At 42.3% G+C, this 17,864-nt stretch overlaps 1 protein-coding gene and 1 pseudogene across 4 annotated transcripts in view; both read left to right on the forward strand.

Annotated features, from left to right (window-relative positions):
• The first annotated feature begins 3,801 nt into the window (after positions 1–3,801).
• The window catches only part of PPP1R13B (protein phosphatase 1 regulatory subunit 13B), a 122,870-nt gene continuing 108,807 nt past the window's right edge, over positions 3,802–17,864 (forward strand). For 3 of the 4 annotated variants that reach the window (XM_045015751.1, XM_045015753.1, XM_045015755.1), the window contains exon 1: positions 3,802–3,927. In XM_045015751.1, the coding sequence (XP_044871686.1) occupies positions 3,919–3,927 (9 nt within the window). In that variant the 5' untranslated portion in view covers positions 3,802–3,918. Of the gene's footprint in view, positions 3,928–4,428; positions 4,555–17,864 lie in introns of those variants that run through there. The other variant, XM_045015752.1, reaches the window with a different exon arrangement.
• LOC123369795 lies at positions 3,883–6,913 on the forward strand (annotated as a pseudogene).

Here is a 17,864-nt window from a genome sequence, read left to right on the forward strand (position 1 = left end):
GTCTGAGGGAGCCCTCTAACTACCCATAGCTCAGTGGTTACAGCACCCTTCTGAAAGATTTGGGAGACCCCTATTTATATCCTTCTTCCTCCTCTCATAGAGAGATGGAAATTGAACCTGGGTCACCCACATCCCCAGTAAGCACACTAACCACTAGGCAAGAACTTTTAAGACCACTATGTCACCCAGACAGATTCTGAATGGGACCTGACCCGATAGGCATGCTCAGAAGCCACCTACCAAGGTGACTTAGGTGGATAAATGCCTATTTCCCCGTTTGTGACTAGTTCTGGGATTTGGCAGGGGATAGGCACCCAGATGCCTAGAGGGATGCAGCAGCTTGCATGCCTCAGGGTCTAAAACTTAAGCATCTCAGGAACTCTGAGGAAAGTTAGGCAACAAGTGAGATTAGGCACCTTGAAAGTTAAGCAGCAGCCAAATAGGAATTTTGTGGATCACAGTGGTGCTGCATACAGGGAGTTAGGCACCTATATCTGGAGTTTAGACATCTAAGTTACTTCATGGATAGCACCCCTAGCCAACCCTAGGTTGTGGAATCCACAAACCCTAGGTTAGGTGCCTAGGCTCTCTATACAATGCATGGAATCGGAGACATACTGGTGCCTGAGAATGGGATCCACTAAAGTCTGAGCTGCAGAAGTTAGCTAATTGTAGATGTGATGGAGAGGGGTGTGTCCTAAATCCTACCCTTCTCGGGGAATTAGACACCTAAGTCTGAGCTGGAGAGAGGCACCTATCTCTGCTTGGGATCCACAGCTGGGAACCTCTCCTGGAGTCAAGCACCTAACTCTTTTCTTGCAAGAACAGCAGCAGTGCATGCCTAACTCCACACAAAAGGATCCTGGGGGAGGGAGCAGAAAGAAGGCAATGGCAGCAGAAATCTCCTTTATAATTTTTAGCCTAGTGGTTAGGGTACTCACAAGGGGCATGGGAAACCCCAGTTTAATTCCCCTTCTATCTGACAGGAGAAGTGACTCGAAGATGGGTTTTTCATCTATAAGCTGAGTACCCTAACCTCAGGACCACCTACTCACTGATTACCAGTCATGTAGCATTTCTGCAGCAGCACATATAGCAATTGTTTACATGGCAAAATAACATTTTAAAATTATTTACTGTATTTTTAACTTCTTTTAATGTTGTTATTGAAAACAAGAAGGAATCATCACCAGTCAGCTATCTGCACAACCACCAATAAGTGGTCCAAAGACCATAGTTTGAGAACCATTGACCAAACTGCACCTTGAATAAGAAGGAGGGCATACATTTGGAAAAATAAAGATGGGCAAAGAGTTTCCAAAATGGTCCTTTAGCCACAATTAGACTCAGAATTTTGCAATATAAACACTGGGAGAGGTAGGGGAACTCCATTCACTGCCATTTTCATGTTTTCTGCCTGTTTGTTAAAAATATTTAGAATATATTTGAGGAAGAATATAGTTAAATAGCTGCTTATTTTAAGGTATATCAATAATTATGGTAATGTATAGCCTATTTTATTCAAGGTCTGCCTAGCTCCAGGTTAATAAAGCAATTCTGAAAATCTGAACTTGTCTTTTTCTTATGTCCTAGTACCCTAGTCTTTCCTATTCCTACACCTGTGTGGGAGGTGGAATTCGTTTACAAGGATGCCACTGTCTCACATCTTACTGTCAACTAGTAGCACATTGCATAGTACTTGCAAAATAATTTTAGGTTGACAAAACATTGTGCTAACAGGTTTGTCCAGCAGGACAATTTTATTCAAAAGTGGCAACTCCGTCATATTACAACATTCAAAACAGAGCTGAGAACTTATGCATTGAGACACACGGACACGCAATGCAATTTTTTATATTTTATATTTTTTTATATTTATGAACTATCTTTTTAAGGCTGCTAAAAGATCAGAATAAATGTATACAATATTACATAAGCAGCTGAAGTTATCATATGACCTTCGGTCTAGGATTTGCATCTCACTGTCTTCTACCTGCAGAACCAAAACAAAATATTCTTTGGTTGGATTGTGGGCTCCAAAGGTTCATAAGAGTCATCAAATCTCCAGCTGGCTCTCTCAGCTAAAAATCTTTAACGTACCTTTTAACAGCCTACTCTATTTAACACGTTAAAAATTACCTCTCATGTATTTAAGTATACAGTTTCTTGACAAACAACGTACATGGTATATGCTGAAAGAAATGAAGAACAGAGAAATTAGCAGATCAAACAAAAGAGGATTTTTTATCCATACAGTAGATCCAACAGTAGGACTAATTAATCTTTTTCTAGACTAAGAGCAATGTTGATAAGACTTACATAACCATATGATATTTGTATATATGTAATGGAATAGTCTTATTTTGCTGCTTTGACGCACAACAGATTAACATCTTCTGAGCTGTTAAGTAACTTTATTTTTACAGTTCTGCAAAACAAAACAATTTGTATAAGCTACATGAAGTCATTTCCAAAGAAGCCTTTGAAACTATTTGTGAACAATAAGCACTACAGAATCATTACACCGGTGTCCTTGGCTAAATTTCTCTTCCCTTATTGTTATGCACTATTGTTTGGCGGACAGCAGCTAGCTGTTTCAACGGCAGTGTAGTTTTTATGATCTTGTAGGATGCCCAGGGTGCTAGAAATAAAGCGATACTATTGCATAATTTGATTTCGTCTTTTTCCTGTATCAGTTAAACATCCTCTGTGTTATTTTATACTTCAGATGTATGGCTTTAGGATGCTTTTGTCCTTCAGGCTTCACGTTGCATGCCGCACTCTTGCACCCCCGGAGAGTGCCGATCAGCAGGGTTACACCTTCAGTGAGGGCCCTCCGGCTTCCTCCTGCAGTTGTCGCTGCAGCCTGCTTTCAGTATAGGGCAGGAGGAGGCGGGGATGGGGACGCTCTGAGGACTTTGCCTCTGCAAATCCGCATTCCCCACATTCCAGCAGCGGGTGACGTCTGTGGGAAGACTGTCAGCTGCGCTGCGGCAAAGGGCCCTTTAAAGTGGCCCTTCTCCTACAGTCCCCCTGGTGCAAGAGCCTGGAGCACAGAGCGCCTGATAGCGCACCAGTCCAGTGGTGGGAAGCGACAGTAACACAGAACATGGCAAGCAGCAGCGGGGGGAGACCTTTACCCGGGAGATGGGAGTCGTAGGCCAGGTCCGCTGCTATGGGAACAGGGTGGGAGGGGCCCAGTTTGCCCCTGCAGCAGGCCAGGGGTGCGGCACCAGCAGAAAATGAGGCAGAGCAGGCCCAGTACACACTCGTGAGGAAAGGGGGTGGCGGGCCGAGCCCTGGGGATGGGAAATTAGGACAGGCCGGTGGAGGGGGGGAGGAGCGGACGCAGGCCGGCGGGAGAGGGGCTGGGAGCACAGGGCAGGCGCAGAAGACAGGAAGGGGGAAGGCCTAGGACACCTGACAATAAAGGGCCGGGATGGGGGGGCTACGTGCACGGGGGCGGGGCCCCGCTAGGGGGAGGATAATAACAACGCTAGCAGAGCGAGAGCGCGCGCGCGCTGCTGGTGTCACGTGGGCTAAGGGCCCAGCGCGTGTGTACGCGCGCGCGCGCGCGCATGTCTTTCCCCCGCCCAGCCCCCTCGATCGAGGCGTCCCGCCCCGGCCAATGGGGAGGCGGCGCTGTCGTTAACCCCTGGCCTGGCGGAACGGCCGAGGACGCAGAGCAGGTAGCGCTGAGGTGAGGGGCTGTGGAGCCCGGCTGCTGCCGCCGCCTTCATCATCTTCGCTCCGCTCCACTCCGGGCAGCAGCCACCGGGGAGCGAGGCCTGTGGGGAAGCGAGAGGCGCCTGTCGTCGCTGCCGCCGCGGTCTCCGCTTCCCCCGGCCGGTGAGGGAAGCAGCCCGCGCTGCAGCTAAGGAGGCTGGGAGCGACGGCGGCTCAGGAACCGCTCCAGAGATGATGCCGGTAAGTGCGAGACCCGCTTCGTCCGGGGCGCCCTGATCTCCCGCTGAGGGCGGCTGCGCTGCTACCCTGTAGCCGAGTCTGTGCTGATTTCCCTGGCCGGGCCGGTGGGGCTGGGAAGGGCGCTCGGCACCACAGCCCACCCCCTCTTCCCGGTGTAGGCCACTTCCCGGTGGGGGAGGGGGACCCAGCCATTACCCCCCCCCCATGGGGGCTGAAATGCCCCGTGTCCCCCGGCGGGCGTGGGGGGCCCATGTCACCCCCGATCGCTGCCTGGCTCGGGTGGCTTTTCTCAGAGAGAGGCGGCAGCATCGCCTGCCCCATCCGTTCGTCCTGCTGGGCAGAGGGGCTGCCCACCCTCCTCGGGGCCGTGCGTCTGACAGCCAGCCCTGGGCGTGACGGGCTGAGCACCCTGTGGACTTCGCGCTCCGCGCTGCCTGCCAGGTCTCCCTGCTCTGGAGACCACTCGTGCTTCGGTGGTACAGTAATTTGCTGCTGATCCGTGGGAAGCAGGTTCGAGCCCTGTGACTCCTCAGCGGTTACAACGTGGGCTGGGTTTTTCTTCGTGAAGCCTCGTTTGTTTGTTTTTCTTTCAACACATTTTCATCAGCCACGTGTGAAGATGGGTTGGTAAGAGATCTCTCGGTTAGGGTACAGCTTTGGTCCTTTCTCAAGCGGCTTCATGTGCCTTTCTGGTAGGAAGAATGCATATCTCCAGCCTCTCCATCTCGGGATGGCAGGATCTCTCTCCTGTGTCTCCTTTCTCTGCTCCTCGCAGCTTCAGTGCGGAGATATATTGTTTTATTTGTAAAAGTTAAATAAACAAATTAGTTTGCCTTTCACAGCATAAGAGTGGAGATTGCGTGTGGGTTTGGTGCAGTGGTCAGGACAGAGTTGTGCTTGATGCCGGTATTAAGTTTGTGGCTAACTCTTGAGACTTGAGTGACAAATAGCCATATTCATTTGTTGATTTAAAGTTAAAATCTGGGTTATTAAAAACTAGCTTCTACAAAATAAAACAATATAACTTTTATCTGTTTTCTTGAATTAGAATTGAAAGATTTTTTAAAGTTAAAATTCCTCCACACTGTCAGTGAGAATATGGAAGTGAAATTGAGTAAAAGCTGACTTTCTGTTGTCCAAGCTTGAGAGAGAATTCAGAAACTAAGAATTTAGATCCAATTTACTTTCATTTTGACCCATACAAGGTGGTGTATACCATGAGATATCTTTAAATTTATTTTTATTTATTTTTCTTCTGATTTTCAGCTGCCAAATACAAAAGGAGTCCATTAAGATTTTTTTAAAAATTCCTGTAAAACAGATTTACCAAAACCAGGCACAATAAGAGTAATTGATTTGTCATACTTATGTTCTTAGTCCATAAACCTATGGATATTGTGCAGTTTTAGAGAGGAGGAAAAAATGACTGGTAATTTTATCAGCTTCTGTGCTTCAGAAATAGTAACATGTAAACTAAAGGTCATGGCAGTCTCTGATTAAATATACTTGTTAGCTTGTGATTTTTGGACCAGGAGAAAATGTCAACTTCAGAAATGCAGTGTTTGCACTATTATACTCATTCTAGGCCATTTGATTAGTCTCAATGTTTTGTATTCACTCCTGGCTAGTTTTAAAAATTGCAGTTGCTTGTGGTAGTCTTGAGGTAATTTTTAGAAACAGAGTTACCGCAAGTATTTTAGTACTGATGTCTTTTAATAAAACAAATTACCTTACAACAGATATAGCTGTTTTGAAAACTGGAAGCTGCTAAATCCAAGTTCTGAAATATTAGATTTGTTTTCCGTACTGAAGAATTGAGTGAATCCTGTGGTAATGAAATAATACTTAATTGAATCTGTCATAACATAGACACATGTGTACTTGAATACCTTTTTTGAGAATGCACCTCAATCCTGATCTAGCACATCCTGGATAGTCTACTTCTGGACCTCTAGAAAAATGTCACAAATACCAAATTCTGTCCGTATAGTGATCTAGTTTTGTGAGCAGATCTGGGGGACTGGAATGGGACCAGACTTACTTTCACTTGTGACTCAAATTTTTGAGCCCAGATTTTTCAGGAGTGGAAGGTTAGTGCCCTAATTTATTGTATTAGGTAGCTCCTAGACATCAAATTAATGAAAGCTTTCTCCTTCATGAAATAGCTTGTAAATAACTAGTGAACAAAAACATGTTTGCAAGAAGATACACTTAACCACACAGTGTAGTTCTGTTAATAACATCTGTTGATCCAGTATTAGTTTTAGCAAGCTAAATTGAGAAATTTAGAAATATTAATTTAATCTGTATCAGACTGTTCTGTTGACTCTCAGTGACCAGATGATCAAGCAATTGAATGGTAAACTTGACAGCTAATTGGTTGAAACTGGATTTCATCCTTGATTCCTAAAATGTCTCAACTTGATGGGAAAGCATGATTCCTTTCTACCTTCCCTCGGTGCTTTTTGTTTCCCTCTCCTCCCCTCCCCCCCCACAAAGGGAAGATGGAGGATAAAATATCTCCAGAAAGAGGTTTTGCTGTTTGTCCCGGGGTTGTGAGTGAGGGTTGCTGAGAATGGCCAGGACCAAGCAGACCGCCCGTAAATCCACCGGTGGCAAAGCCCCCTGTAAGCAGCTGGCCACTAAAGCCGCCCGGAAGAGCACTCCTGCAACTGGGGGAGTGAAGAAGCCTCATCGTTATCGCCCCGGCACTGTTGCCCTGTGAGAGATCCGCCGCTACCAGAAATCCACTGAGCTGCTCATCCGCAAGCTGCCCTTCCAGCGCCTGGTGCGTGAAATCGCCCAGGACTTCAAGACCGACTTGCGCTTCCAGAGCTTGGCTGTTATGGCCCTGCAAGAGGCCAGCGAAGCCTACTTGGTGGGGCTCTTTGAGGATACCAACCTGTGCGCTATTCACGCCAAGAGAGTCACTATCATGCCCAAGGACATCCAGTTAGTCCGGCGTATCCGAGGCGAGAGAGCTTAAAAGCTTGCTTACACCCACCAGCTTTTGGCAACTAGAAAACCACTAAAACTTCTTGCCATTTGTACACCTTTTCTCTCCCCTTCTTAACTCTTCTTCCTTACTCTGCCACATCTTGGTGGAATACGGGAGTAACTGTTCAGTTGGTCCTGCATGGTTGAATTTCCCTGTAGTAATGGTGCAGAGTGAATTGAGTTTAAATCATTATTTAAAATCACCATGTAAAAAGCCTTGATTATAAATCTGTCATCAACTTTTTCATTCATACTTCAATTACAGTATTTCCTAAAGAGAGGTGCATTCCCAATGGTTGGTGTAACATTACAAGAATTTGATTTTTTTTACACCTAAATAGAGCCTTTACACTGGATTTGGAATATCTTTTTGCTGCCTAGGAGGGTCTGCTATAACTGTATATATTTACTTAAGCAATTATGTAGCTTAATATTTCCAAGTTATTCTTTCACCATTTTCTAAAATGTACAATTCTGTATTGCTTATTCACTAGATTTTTTGTTTGTGATGTGTCAAACTGCATTAGGATGGTAACTGGAACTTAATTGAGCACAACATATAAAATTTATTTTATTAAACAAAGCAAGCCGTTAATACAGTGCATGGTCAGTTGTGCCATATTTATAAAACTTGACCTCACGCTAGGTATTTTCCTCTGATGCTGTCTTTAACTCAAAGTTTTTGATAGGCTCCTTGATTCAGAACATATATTTTTATTTTTAGGCCTTGACCTATTTTGTATCAAATTCAGATTTAAAATTATTTAAAAAAAAATAAATCTTATTATAATTCAAATAAAATTTTAATCCACCCTACTAATGGGAAATGGACAAAATGCCATGCAGTCTGTCAGTTTTGCTCAGCTGGGTAATATTATTCAGGAGCAAAAATGGTAAACTTTTGGGTCTCCAGCTAGAAATTTGTGTGATAAATACAAAAATTCTGTGATTCTGCACAGACTGTAGTCCCCATCCCAAAGTACTTTGTAAAAAAAAATGGACATGTGTATGTCTTGATTAAATAGTTGATATGACTGACCTACTTTCACCAAAAAAGTAAAAACATCTTTTTGATATTTGTCTAATTTGATCTTATTGGTAAGGCCAAATGTACAAAACCAGTAACTATCTGATACCCTTTCATCTAAACTAATGTGGCTCTTTACAGGTTAAAATAGCCATCATGAATGCTGACTTCCAAAAGTGCTGTGCATATTCCTGTAGCTGCAATTGCATTGACAATAACCAGTTTTGAGAAGGCTACCTTTCTTTTCCATCACCCCTTCTGCTCCAATAGCAACTGTGTAATTCTTAGCCTATCATTACTACGTAGGAACTCAGGTTTGCCCACTCTTTGAGGTGGGAGTTGTTTTATGACTGGTGGCGACATAGAACTGAAGGTTTGTGGGGTTTGGGGAAGGAGTTAACTGGGGAAGACATCTTAAAGAGGATATGCAATTAGAGTACTTCTCCTTGGCTGATGGCTTCAAAGTGACATGACCTTGCAGATTACTACCAGCCCTTTGCCTTTTCCACTCACCAGTGTCTACAAGGTGAAAGAAGAGGAAGAGCACTTTCTCCCCAACTGCATCTCTTCTTGTGTAGGAAAGGAGTTGCTACAGTAGAGCTCAGCTATAGACATAAAGTATTCCTCCAATATGCCATTTGATTTCTAGGTAGTTGTTGGTCAGTTCTTGCCTCCACATCCTATGCAGGGATGTTATTTCAACCCTATGGCTTGGGAATGAATACTTGTGGGCTGTGCACCTTCAGTAGAATGACAGGGAAGAAAGATCTTTGTATAAGAAGTTGTGATGCGTGGGGTACATTGAGATGAATATTAGATTTTTTTTTTCCCCATCTTCCTCAAATAACTCCTAGGTTGTTCTGTGGAACTTTTCTTTTTGGCCAAGGTGTTAACTTTAGATCCAAAGTTAAGGTTTCATCCTAACCACAATAGGAGTCTATCCAGACAGACATCTGAAGCCTTCCAGACCACAGAACTACAGATACTGGCTGTCAGCAGACCAACCTATCCAAGGTAAAAGTCAAGGTGCCCTTTTAATTGTGTGGTTTTTTTTTAATTTTAGTAGTTTTGTGAGGGCTAATCAGTTACTTAGTGTTTGTTCTGTTGTTCCTTTGTGTTTTGCAACTTAGTATGGTAGTACTTGAAAATTGTATTCCTTTTGGAAAATGTGTGGTGGCTAACTATATATAATCTGTTCATAATATGAAGTTTGAGTCACTTGCAATCTGGAACCCTAATGGGGAGTGGGTGTGGGAGGTAGGGGTGTGTGTGTGCATGCATGTGGTGGTGTGGGGTTTTTTTAATCTTAACTACTGCATATATAACTGAACTGTTAAAACAAAATTTCCCAGAAGAGCCTCCTTCTATATTAAGTACCCGCAGGATTTTATATGAAGTTGGTTTTCAGATGAATGCTGAGATACTTGCGCTACAGTCTGCACCTCTATGACCTATATTTTATTTTTTTTAATTTATATGTTCCAAAAAGTCTAATGTGGGCATGGCTTGACCCTAATTTAAATCAGAATAAATATACACTTCCTTTTACTCAGAGGTCAACTCTTTATTCTAATCAGTCTAGAGATACGTATGTCAACTTGACATTCTTAAGTTCAGTTTCAGTTTGAATGCTTGGAGTTGGCAGTACTACATTCATCCTGACTTATGCCTATTCTTGTTGCTCTTCCATATCCTCTTGGTTTTACTATGAGTATGTTTACACTGCAAAAAAGACCCGAGTCAGCAAGTCCAAGACCTGGCCTACCTTGCACAGTTAGGTTGAAATAAAGCAGCTTATGTCAATCTAACTATGTCAGTGTACACACTACAGCCTTGCTCCTGCCAGTGTAAGTGCCCTACTACACTAATATTATAACTCCACCTCCACAACAGACATAGGGCTTGTTTGGTGTAGATAGGGCACTGTTACTTACATCAGCTATTGGCTGTCTTGTCAACTTCATGGCTATGCTGGAGCTGTGAAATTGACAAGAAAGCCTGACACCAGGTCTCTGCTCCAAGCCAGGCTGCCATCTAGCTTGGGCTTCTCCACAGGTTTCCTACTGGCCCTCCCCAGGGTCCCAGCTCTCTGTTCCTAGCCTGGCCTCTGAGACATAGCTTGAAAGCCAGCAATGGGGGTGAGTCAGTTGACCCAGGCTCTGAGACTCGCATTTGTGTGTGAACGTAGTGTTCTTTAGACTAGCTCTTTTATTTCCCCCTCTTAAGAGCTTATTACTTTAACTTTGTTGTGCCATTCAGTTGGGCAACAGACTGCTTTGTGTGAGGGGATGGTAACTTTGAACTAGGAGAGAGGTGTGTGTGTTTTTTCTCCGTTTCCTATTGGTCTACTGATTTTTGTCCCTAATGTTGTCTACTTGAGGATAACATTTAATCAGTTTTGCATTTTGAAGATACATTTACAAATGTAGCCTTCATTTTTAATCAGATCTTAGATTTTCTGCATACTTTTTGTTTAAAAAAAAAAAAAGTGTGGGGAGACCTTCTAATTCTTTAAACACACAGTTTACCATAAATAGACCTCAGTATAATCCTATCCAGCCAAACTTGAGGTTCTGAAATGATTTACTTCAAAAGCATTGTGTTAGGAAACGCGCTATAGAAAACTAACTTGTTGACATTATTTGGCTCAATCATTTTCTTTTTGAGCTGGGTAAATAAAGCAATGGTGTCAGTATGTGAAGACTAGGTTTTGCAGATTTCAGTTATATCCTGGGATATTGCCAGAATTTTGTAGGGATAGAGTTAGTGGGCATAACTTGAGTTTTAATCTTAATTTTAATTAAAATTAAATGAGGGTTTTTTAGGCTTCTTATTGAATAAAAGAAATTTAATCAAAATTTTAGAATATATGAAGCACCTAGATTTGTAATACTGTTGAAGATGAAGACCTATATAAAGACGCATCCTTGTATCTTTGAACACATGATAAATTGGTTGCAAGCAGCTAAATTTTAATTGTTCAAGAATAAGGGAGAAATGTAACCAAAATCTTTTTAAGGGGTTGACTGAGAGCAGGGGGAAAACATTGTTTTGGTAACCTGGGACTATGCTTGAAGTCTTTGGAAGAATGGCAGTGATGATGGGTTGACTCAGGATCTGGCAAAGATGTGTGGTGGGTAGCATGGGAAATCGGCATCTCTGACTTGTGTGGTTATAATGCATATGAATGTAACCAATACTGTGCTTCATGACCACTTGGATCTTGGGTGGTCCAATCCACATGTTGATTTGTTCATACCATAGTGCACCAGGATCCACTTGCTGGCAACCATCGTTCACGTACCCAAGAGGATAACAATTAGTTTGTGGATGCTTCAGATCTTTAGTCTTAAAGTAGTAAAATATGAAAGCATAATGTTTCTAACTTCAGGTACCAATTAGTATTCAGATAACTTTCAGTCAACTAGGATAAACACTGAGAGAAGTAGTTAATTTTTATGTTGTGTTTAAAAATGACAAGTCCACTGGAACTAATAATGGGGAAATAAGTGAAGCTTGATTTTTGTCTTATGAAGGCATTTAAAAACACCTGCTTCTCTATGGTTACCAGTACTTGTTTTTTATTTCATAGGCTGTTTAGTTAGTCTGCAGAACAACATACTAGTGTGTTTAACTAACATTGGGGCTCAAAACCAAAACAAAAAATTGTGTATTTTTGAAGCTTGATTAGCGTTCACTGTATCTTATGTAAAGTATCTTGTAATATTGATTTGAAAAAAGCATCTCTGCATGCAGCTCTGAATATCTAGCATGTCTGCAGTACTCTTTTTCCACATACTTTTTTTGTCCACAATTGTCTAAGTTTTGGAGAAGATGTTTGAATCCTATTCTTTGGAGTGTGAAAGATCTGTAGTGGGAGACCTACTCTGTGCTCTTCAATCATGACAGCATCAGTTTAATTATTTTAGAGCCACACCCATAGACTAGTTGGCAAAACAGACACATCTCACTTGACATGACAGCATGTTCTATTATTTGTGTTAGCTGTCTTCTAACTTTTTTTTTAATGCTGCAGCTTACCTGCTTTATTCTGTAACTTACCATTTTTCTTCTGTTTTGACAGAAGGGAAGAATTTTGGGCCAGACCCATGACTCCTCCTTTGACAAAAAAGGACCCGAAAGCTGCCCTGTGAGGGCAGATAGCGATTCGGTCAGCATTGGAGAGTTCTTGGTTGGCATAGAGCCAGCCAAACTAGCTATATATCTGCCTTTCCTAGTGTAGGCCAAGTGTGACTTGTGATTTGATGTTTCCCAACAAATGCTGCAATTTTTACACTGGCTACAACAGCACCTTAAACTATAGCAACCCTAAAATGATCTAATATAGGCTGAAACCTAGAGAGAGGTAAGGGATTGACTGTGTCCACAAATTTTGCAGAGGGACAAATTTGAGGTCTGTTATTTCTCACCTCTGTTGAAAAACATTTCTGCTGTTAACAAGCATGTTACCTGTGGAGAGTCAAATTCTCAGTTTGAGAACTGCAAAACTAAGTATCTCTGATGGTATCTTCTAGACTGAGCACCGAGTCCTATTGGGTAGATAGAAAGATTAATCTAAATCTATACAGAAGCCTGTGGAACCCCATGAGATTGGGTCCCTAGTCCATGAACTACTGGAACTCATTTACAAAACTTTTCTTAAACATTACATGACTATAGGTCTAATACTATAGAATTAGTATTTATAATCATTAATCTGTGATGAGATCTTTGAGCTATAATTTTAATTGTTTTCCCTCAAAACACTTATCAAAAATCTGATTTATTTTTTTTAATTCACCCTGCAATCATATCCCTCCTTTAGCTCTTCTGTAGCCAAGCTCTTGTGGCTTCCCCTCATAGGATAGGCCCACCATTCTCTGATCATCCTAGTAGCTCTTCTCTGTGCTTGTTCTAGTTTAGTTTAATCTTTCTTGAACACGAATAACCAGAATTATGCACAGTATTCCAAATGAAGATCTTCAAGATGATAGCATTAATATTACTTTATTGCTACTGGAAATACAATCCTGTATAAGGCAAGGCATTTGCCTTCTTCACAGCTGCATCACATTTATGGCTGTAGTCATCCTATGACTGACCCACACACCCAAGTTTCTCCTTCTTTGTCACTTCCAACTGATGAGCCCCTAGCTTGTAATAGAAATTCCTATTAGACCTTGAGTGCATGAACTTGCATTTTGTACTATTGAATTTCATCTCGTTTCTGTCACTCCAGTCTTGTATAATCTGATCCTCCTCTGTACTGACAATGTCTCCAACTTTGTATTAGCAAACATAAAAAGTAGGAGTGTCAAGGTCAATAACAAAGATATTGAATAGGATTGGTCCCAAGACTGATCCTTGAGGAACTCCACCAGTAATCTCTCTGCAGTCAGATGATTTACCTTGCAGCTCAACCTGTTGCCTTCTGCCCTTACAATGCTTACACTGATCTCCATCTTCCCTAATTTGACTAATTTTCTGTGTGGTACAGGGTCAAATGCTTTACTGAAGTCCTAATAGATTAGAGCTGCTGCACTTCCCTTACCTAAAAACTCAAAAAAGGAAATCTGGTTAGTCTGGCATGATCTTCTTTAGTGAAGTCATGTTGCATTACATTCCCTTTACTATTTACCTCTAATTTAATTGTTCTTTCCTTCACAATTTGCTCTAAAACCTTGCGTAGTACTGAGATCAGAGTAACAGGTCTGTAACTACCCAGATCAAATCCCCCCCCCCCTTCCTTAAATACAAGTATGATGTTCTCCAGTCATATGGTACTACCCCTGACTAGATAGACTTATTAAAAATCCTAGCTACTGGACTAGCAATCTTATGTTCCAGTTCTTTCCCTCCCAGAATGCTGAAATTATCTGTGGAACCCCCTCCCCCTCGCCCAATTTGAGTTCCTTAAACTCTTTTTAAGATTTTCTGCCTTTGGTCCTGCTTTGAGCAGGGGGTTGGACTAGATGACTTCCTGAGGTCCCTTCCAACCCTGAGATTCTGTGGTAATTTTCCATTTCTAATTGTACTGCCTTCATGCACAAGTTCCATATTCTTGTTACTGAAATCTGAGGCAAAGTATTCATTTGGTTTTTGGGACATACATAGATTATCTTTAATCTCCTTCCCATCCACACTGCATAGTAGCCCAACTTTATCCTTCCTTATTCTTAGTTATACAGCTAAAACTTTTTTAATTTCCTTGGCAAAAGCTAATTTGGCTTGGCTTTCGTTCCTACATTTTCTAACCTTCACAATGTACCTTTTTTGCTGATCAATCCCTTTTTTCATTCTCTATAGGCTCTTGGCTTATTCCTAATAACCTTTTGGGGCTGGTTATTAATCCAGTTGCGGCTGGAGCCTTTCTTGGGATGCAAATTTCAGATGGAATTTCTTTAAAACTATACAAAAAAAAAAAGCTAAGCCTCCTCATTTAAGTGTTTGAGTTCTTCAGTCCAAGTGGTTACTTTAACTAATTCCCTTAATTTCCCAACATCTGCCCTTTTGAAATAAAAACCCATAGCTGGTGACCTGGTTTTGATTATCCTTACATTTAATTCAAACTGAATCAACTCACAATCTCTCATTCCAAGTTATTTCCTATGACCAGCTTTTCTATGGTATCCTCACTACTTACTAAAGCCAAGTCTAAAATTTCATCACCTCTGTTGGTTCAGTGTTGATTGGATGAAGAAACCTGTCACCTAGTACATCCAAGAATAACTGGGCCCTACTAGTATTAATAGCATTTACTCTCCTTGATTCCTGCCCCCTGAATCTAGCCTGGTGCTGCCTGTGATCCCTGGTCTCTAACTTCAGCCTGACTCTTGCTTACAGGACCTGGCTGTTGCATACCTAGGCCCAGCTGTGATGGTTAGGTCAGACTGACTATGCCCCTGTCCCTTACAGAGCTTGTTTAAGTGTTAAGTTTGAGCTGACAATTAGACATCCACAAGGAGATGGCAGAGAGACCGACTGAATTTGGACAAAATGAGACAGGTCTAGAATAGAGAGAGCACTCTAGGAATCCTCCACACAGAGACTGTAGTTGAATTTGTTTGTGGATGAGATTAGGTGTAGAGGGAGAAGAGAATAGATCTGAGGACAAAGGCTTGTAGAGGAGAAGCAGGAGGAGACAGTTATGGATGTCAAGAGTGGATGTGATACCAAGAGGAGCAGTATGGTCAACTGTGTCAAAGTGGCTGATAGATCAAGGAGGATGAGGATGGAGTACCAATTCTGAGATTTGGTTAAGAACTGGTCACTAGAGATGTGGCAAGAGCAGTTTCAGTTGAGTGCAGTAAGTGTAAACCAGATTCAGTAGGGTCTAGGATGGAGTTGTAGGAGAAGTCAGGACAGTAATTGTAAACAGCACATTCAATTACTTTAGATGTGAAAGGGAGATGGGGGGCGGGGGTGTTTGGAGATGCAAGGGGAGTTGAGTGGGTTTTTTAAGGTGGAAGAGCCTAAAGTATATTTGTATTGTGATGTGAAAGAGGTGGGTGGAGGGGAAAGAAGTTAAGGAGAAGAGTAAGGGTGCAGAGGAGTGGGCACAAGGCAGATTAGGATATGGAATTGAGTCACTGGGACATGTTGAGGGGTTAGTGGAAGAAAGCAGATTGGGGTGGGGGAATGAAAGGCAAGCTGAAGGGAGGAGGAAGGTCATGTGTATTGTCAATTTCTCCTGAAATCATTGTGATTCTCTTTAGAGAGAAGTAGAGGCAGGAAGAAGGGAGGGTTTGAGAAGTGAGTCAAAGGTGGCTGGGATTGTGGGACCTGGGATTCAGTTAAATTGGAGAAGTAGAGGTGTGTGGTGGGTTTTTTTTGTGTGGGTTTTTTGTCAAAAAGATGGCAGAACTAAAAGAGGGGAGTACGAGTTTGTAAGGGAAGAACTCAGGCTGGCCACACGATTTCTATCTGAGACCTCCCACAGTAGGGGTGGGGGTGAGCCCAGGGATGGGCAAGCTGGATCTCATGATGGGAGAGTGAGGCAAAGGAGTCAAGGGTATAAGAATGGAGAGACTCAACTGTCTTCACGGGGGGGGGGGAGTTTTTTTTAAAGAAAAGTAGGCAGTCTGTCATCTCTGTATTGCAATCTGAAACACTAATCCTGCAAACTTTAAGCGTGTTGTGCTGATTTATTCATATGCATATGTTCATAAGTGTGCAGGATGAGATGCAAGAAGATGAAAACAGGAGGAGTCGAGGTGACTTTGTTCCTGCGCTCCCCCAAAGGTTATAAAAAAACAAACATGAGTTAGCTAGGTAGTACTACACAGGTCTTACTGTTCTTTCTTTTTGAATTGCTGCTATTTTGAAGTTAATTTTTAATCCTTGCCTATTGCCAGTGTATTTGTTTTAATTGCATGCTTTCAGTAATTCCAGCAGATCAAGGGATGTGATCATCCCCCTCTACTCAGCACTGGTGAGGCCTCATGTGGAGTACTGTGTCCAGTTTTGGGCCCCACACTACAAGAAGGATGTGGATAAATTGGAGAGAGTCCAGCGGAGGGCAACAAAAATGATTAGGGGGCTGGAGCACATGACTTATGAGGAGAGGCTGAGGGAACTGGGATTGTTTAGTCTGCAGAAGAGAAGAATGAGGGGGGATTTGATAGCTGCTTTCAACTACCTGAAAGGGGGTTCCAAAGAGGATGGATCTAGACTGTTCTCAGTGGTAGAAGATGACAGAACAAGGAGTAATGGTCTCAAGTTGCAAAGGGGGAGGTTTAGGTTGGATATTAGGAAAAACTTTTTCACTAGTAGGGTGGTGAAGCACTGGAATGGGTTACCTAGGGAGGTAGTGGAATCTCCTTCCTTAGAGGTTTTTAAGGTCAGGCTTGACAAAGCCCTGGCTGGGATGATTTAGTTGGGTTTGGTCCTGCTTTGAGCAGGGGGTTGGACTAGATGACCTCCTGAGGTCCCTTCCAACCCTGAGATTCTATGATTCTATGAATTAACAGTCATGGGCTAAAAATAAACATTGCCTGTTTGTGTTCATTTATCTTGATAATGCTTGACTCATTTTATCCAATGACTATTTAAAATTTCATTTTAATACTTTTACTGTTTCCTCTTTTCCCATCCATACCTTTTGGTTTCAGTAGAACTCTGAGGGGATTATTAGGTTCTGCCTGTTTAAAATGCCTTTACAGGATTAGGGCCCACATTTGTATTTCTCAGTGATTTACGTAATTTGGATTATGGAACAAGCAGAGAATGTCCTGTCCTTGCAGTTATCCATCCCAATGTTTTTTCTCACTAAGGACTTTATTTCACAAGATAGCTATTTCAGTGACTCATGAGCCTCTTGAACCTTGCATCTATCTGGCTTGTATCTAATTTGGAGTTAAAATCCCAAAACCTGTTGCTGTAGGGTGTGTGTGTGTGTGTGTCTCTCTCTCTTCTCCCCTCCCCCCTTTAAAACAAATTCAGAATCTGACCCTTTGGAGAAAAAAAATTAATGCAAAAATTTCTCTACCTACCCTGATGCCTCTCTAAAGTAGGGTCTTATTGATGACTTCAACAAATTAGCCAGTCAGGGAGCTCTTTTTAACTATCTTCATCTGCTGTCCAGGGTCTAATATTGGTCCAAGGTAAGTGGTGTGGTTTTTTTAATATTAAAAAACACAAATTAATCATGATATTTTAGACCTTACAGGCAAGTGAGTGACATGGACCAAGAGCTCTGATTCAGAGGCCATACAACTATGGGTCAGGGTTTTGGGAAAGAGTGGAAGAGACTGCCCTGTGGTTTATACTACTCTTGATTACTGCATTATTTAACCCAATGGTTCTCAAACTTATTTCATCAGACCCCCCCCGCCCTTCTTGATGTCTGTAGTCACTTATGCCCCCTCCCCAAAGTACATATACTGCCACCTGGCTCTGAAGGCTGTGCTGTGCC

This window comes from Mauremys mutica, chromosome 4 (genome assembly GCF_020497125.1).
Source record: "Mauremys mutica isolate MM-2020 ecotype Southern chromosome 4, ASM2049712v1, whole genome shotgun sequence".
Lineage (NCBI taxonomy): Eukaryota > Metazoa > Chordata > Testudines > Geoemydidae > Mauremys > Mauremys mutica.